This window comes from Micropterus dolomieu, unplaced genomic scaffold (genome assembly GCF_021292245.1).
Source record: "Micropterus dolomieu isolate WLL.071019.BEF.003 ecotype Adirondacks unplaced genomic scaffold, ASM2129224v1 contig_13678, whole genome shotgun sequence".
NCBI classification, from domain to species: Eukaryota; Metazoa; Chordata; class Actinopteri; order Centrarchiformes; family Centrarchidae; genus Micropterus; species Micropterus dolomieu.
This window is the reverse complement of record NW_025742664.1, coordinates 1-4489: the sequence shown is the minus strand read 5'-3', so window position 1 is coordinate 4489 and position 4489 is coordinate 1. Positions and strand designations below refer to the sequence as shown.

The window sequence follows — 4489 nt, the reverse complement described above, 5'->3', positions numbered from 1 at the left end:
TTAAAATCAGACATCAGTAGTCTTATTGCAGTAATGTGATCTTTTGTGATTTTAACTTCAAACATCACCTACACAAGCTATTAGAAATAGCTAATAATAGTTAACAAACTTTTGTACATGAAGGCTTTGGTTTCAAATAAATGACATTTACATCTCATCAGGAGTCTTATTGCAGTAGTGATAGAGCTGGTTTGCTTTGTTCTTCAAATGTATAATTTCTCTAACTGTGATTCCTAATTCTGCCTCAGGTTGTGAATATATCTTGTAAGTGGCTGGATGGACAAAGCAAAAGCATTCAGAGGGAAGGTCCTTTTCCTCTTCATTGCTACCTCTATCCTCATCTTCTTCATCACTGTGAGAACACCCAGGATGCACAGGTCCATCCCAAGGCCACGTGGGCCTCTGAACACTTGCCCCTCCCGGGTTTCTGAGCAGACCATCACCCCCCTCAACAATACCAAGCACTTACTGGTGTCAGCCTACATGGACCAGAGAGTGAATGGCTTCGATATACGCATCATTGGCATATTTAGGAGAGACTCCATCCAGCCCCTTTACTGTTTTTTCTGCTGTGCTGGTCAGTTGTCAACTACAACTCCAACAACAATTTTACAACATACAGACAACTTTGGCTTCCCCTTCGTGACTACGGATGTCATGTGTCAGATTCCTCAAAACTGCAACGCTACACATGTCACTCTTCTGACTCAGCCAGATAAAGTGAGGGAGTTTAACCAGATTTGGCTTCCTATAAGAAACCAGAAGACCAATGAGAAGCAGGAGAAAAACTTGCAGTTCAACTTCACAGTCTGCATCTCCAACCTGTTTGGAGACTACAACAATGTGCTTCAGTTTTCGCAGACACTGGAGATGTACAGGTCAGCACAACAACACCACAAACCACAAAGTCAAAAGCTCAGAAGCTGAGCTGAATCAGCCTTTTCTCTGACACTGTATAAAGCTTTGCAAATGTGCTATTTGTTTATACATTATACATACTATACAGGTGTTTCTGTGACTGTAGTAATTTTTTGTATTTGTACTTATGGTACACTGTATCTGTGGTAGGAGAGCAGGATGGGCAGTGTCACCATGGTGGATGCAAATCTTTGCTGTGCTTGGAGTCACACATGGCACCCATATGTGTTATGTTGTAAAAAAGGAGCAATGCAAAGGAAGAAACAAGATTACATAAACTAGCTCTAGTTTACATAAACCTTGGAGAGTACATGTTAACACTTTACAAGGCAAATGTAGTACATTGGGGGTGACATGCCTGAACCGATGCCCAGTCTAGAGATAAATTAAAGGGATAGTTTGACATGTTGGGAAAAACATTTTGGCCGTTTTCTTGCTGAGTGTTAGAAGAGAGGATCGATGCCAAATAAAAATAAAAACATATTAGGCTACAGCCAGGAGCCAGTAAGCTTAGTTTAGCTAGTCTGGCTCTGTCCAAAGGGAACAAATCTGCCTTAAAGCACACTAATTAACACCTTATGTCACACTAATTTAATCCATATGGGGAAAAAAGGGTAAAATGAGTAAAACTTCCCCAGCCCATAACCCCCCATAAAATCACAGCTTGTTGTTTTTTTTAATCATCCTAGCCGTTTCCCCCTTTTCAGTTTTTGTGCTAAGCCAAACTAAAATTCTGTTGGCTCTAGCTACATGTTTAGCCTACAGCCAAGAGAGTGGCATCAGAGATGGACGGTTAGCTAAACAATCAACACTTATCAGTTTTGGTCTGATATGTTTGAAAAAGGTTTGGAGATACACAAAGCCGACACAGGAGAGATCAGTTGGTGTTCTCTGCTGTAAGGTCCTTGTTTTTTTCCCATTTTCTTTTGTTAGCAGTATAAGCAATAATAATAGAGTATTGTTAGAAAGGAGGGGGTATTGGAGGCCAATGGCTTCAGGGAGTGGAGGGGATGAAGGTGGTGGTGGGTGGCATACGGTGGTTAAAGAAAAAGGGGGCTCTAAGAGGGAGGCATCGAGGGAAAGACCTGAAATGTCAGGAGATGAAGGAAGTAAAGTTAGGAGAACTGGAAATTCTGAAGAGTTAGTTGTGCTGTTTAAAGTCAAGGGAGCTAATCAAGGAGATGCAGGATTTAGGGCAATTAACCCATTAAAGGTTACTAATGCTTTGGAGAGTCAGATAGGCAAGGATTTTCAGGCCAAGATATTATATAATGGAATGTTAAGAGTTTGTTGCAAAAATAGGAAACAGTATGATGATGCTAGAGGTGTTGGGAAATTGGTGGTTAAGGTGGAGACTTTGGTCCCTAGAGGAAGCAATCAGGGAGTCAAGGGAGTAGTATATGGAATGTTTGCTGGCTTGTCTGAGAAGGAAATCTTGGAAAATGTTAAGGGGGCCCAAGTAACTGATGTGGTAAGATTTAAACGTAGAGATGGAGCTGGGGATCCGCCTATTTTGTTAACGTTTAAAGATGGTGTACTACCACAGAGAGTGTTCCTAGGGAGTATGGTGTATCAAGTGAGGGAGTACATTAAACCACCCTTGCGCTGCTATTATTGTCAGAAGTTTGGACATGTTGCTGGATCATGTCGGGGCAAAAGAAAGTGTGCAAAGTGTGGTGGAGATCATATCATACAAAATTGTAAGGCAGAGACTCCTAAGTGCCCTAACTGTGATGGGGATCATGCAGCAGGGTTTTATGGTTGTGAGCACTTTGTCCAAGCTAGGCGGGTGCAGGTTGTGAAGGATCAGAACAAAGTAACATATGCAGAGGCTGTTCAAAGAGTGACTAGAGAAAGCGGAAATGGAAGCCCTGGGGAAAGGCCGGTGCTAGGATGCAAGGTCTCTGTGCCAAATCTACCACCTGCATCTTCATCTGACATGCTAATTTTTAGTAAGGAGTCATTTTTGTCTTTTGTTACTGATGTGTTGGTGGGTACTAAGAAAGCAACTAACCGGTCAGATGTCATTAGGTTAGTGGTGGGTGCAGCCGAAAGATACCTGAGTATAAAGCAGTTGCCAGAAAAGTTGCATCAATACATGATGGAAAGTCAGTGTATAGACAGATCACAGTTGTTGAAGACTAGCAGTATGGAGGACGTTAGTGAGGTGAATGATGAGGACCCTCATTAATGTTTTCATGTGGTATATTCTTCAATGGAATGCCCAGAGTCTGATTGGAAATGGTCAGGAGTTAAAAAGGTTTGTAGATAATTTTAAAGAAGCACCAGATTTGATATGTATCCAAGAGACCTGGCTAAAGCCCCTCTTTAAAAGAGTTGAAGGAAGCAATTATGTCTGGGGCAAATACTACCCCAGGGAGAGATACGTAGGCTATCTTATGAGTTGTTTAAATATCTAGATGAGTTTGTACTTGAAGAAATCTTAGCTTTGTTTAATATTGTGTGGGCAGAGGGTTATTTGCCCAGGGAGTGGAAACATGCAGTTGTGGTCCCTATCTTGAAACCAGGGAAAGAGGCATCTGACCCTGGATCATACCGTCCTATAGCGCTCACAGCAGTGATCTGTAAGATTATGGAGAGGATGGTTAACAGATTAGTATATTATTTAGAAACAAGAGGACACTATGTTGATGTACAGAATGGATTTAGGAATGGAAGGTCTACAATGGAATCAGTTGCAGTTTTAGATCAAGATATTAAAAGGGCATTTAGCAATAAGGAAATAGTAGTGAGTGTATTCCTGGATATTGAGAAGGCTTATGATTCTTTGTGGAAGGAGGGATTGATGATTAAAATTTTTGACTTGGGTGTTAGGGGACGAATGTTTAATTGGATAAAGGATTTTTTAATGAAAAGAACAATGCAAGTAAAGGTTGGTAGTATTAATTCAAAGACTGTGGGCATAGAGAATGGAACCCCACAGGGAAGTGTAATTAGTCCAGTGTTATTTAATATAATGATTAATGATATCTTTAGTAAAGTAGAAAGAGGATTCGGGTTATCTTTATTTGCAGATGATGGGGCCATTTGGAAAAGAGGGCGTAATGTAGAGTTAGTTTTAAAACAGATTCAAAGAGTGTTGGTATCTGTAGAGGAATGGGGGAACACATGGGGCTTTAAAATCTCTGCTTCTAAGACTAAATATATAGTATTTGGATTTAAAAGAAAGTTACCTAATCTAGGGCTATATATGTATGGGTCTCCATTGGAGAAGGTAAAGGTTTTTAAATTTTTAGGTGTTTGGTTTGAAGAGCGTATGACTTGGGCTGTGCATGTAGATAAAGTTGTGTTGAAGTGTGAAAAAGTTCTGAATGTAATGAGAAGTCTGGCTGGGTGTGAGTGGGGGGCTAATAGGGAGACGATGCTGCTAATTTTTCAGGCCATGATTAGATCTGCTCTAGATTATGGGAGCTTTGTGTATGGATCTGCTTCCAAAACTGTTCTGGATAGGTTAGATGTGGTGCAGGCAAGGGCTTTGAGGCTTTGCTGTGGGGCCTTTAGAACCTCCCCAGTCCCTGCCCTACTCATTGAAATGGGAGAAATGCCCTTA

At 41.0% G+C, this 4489-nt stretch overlaps 1 protein-coding gene across 1 annotated transcript; it reads left to right on the top strand.

Moving 5' to 3' along the window:
* The first annotated feature begins 252 nt into the window (after positions 1-252).
* Positions 253-927, top strand: LOC123966553. Its single transcript, XM_046042691.1, has one exon. It carries the CDS (start codon positions 277-279, stop codon positions 925-927), a length of 651 nt encoding a protein of 216 aa, XP_045898647.1. The 5' UTR covers positions 253-276.
* Positions 928-4489: the final 3562 nt, after the last annotated feature.

What these genes read in the sequence shown, in the direction of transcription:
- LOC123966553 (XM_046042691.1), top strand. Translation starts at nt 277, where the DNA reads ATGGACAAAGCAAAAGCATTCAGAGGGAAGGTCCTTTTCCTCTTCATT.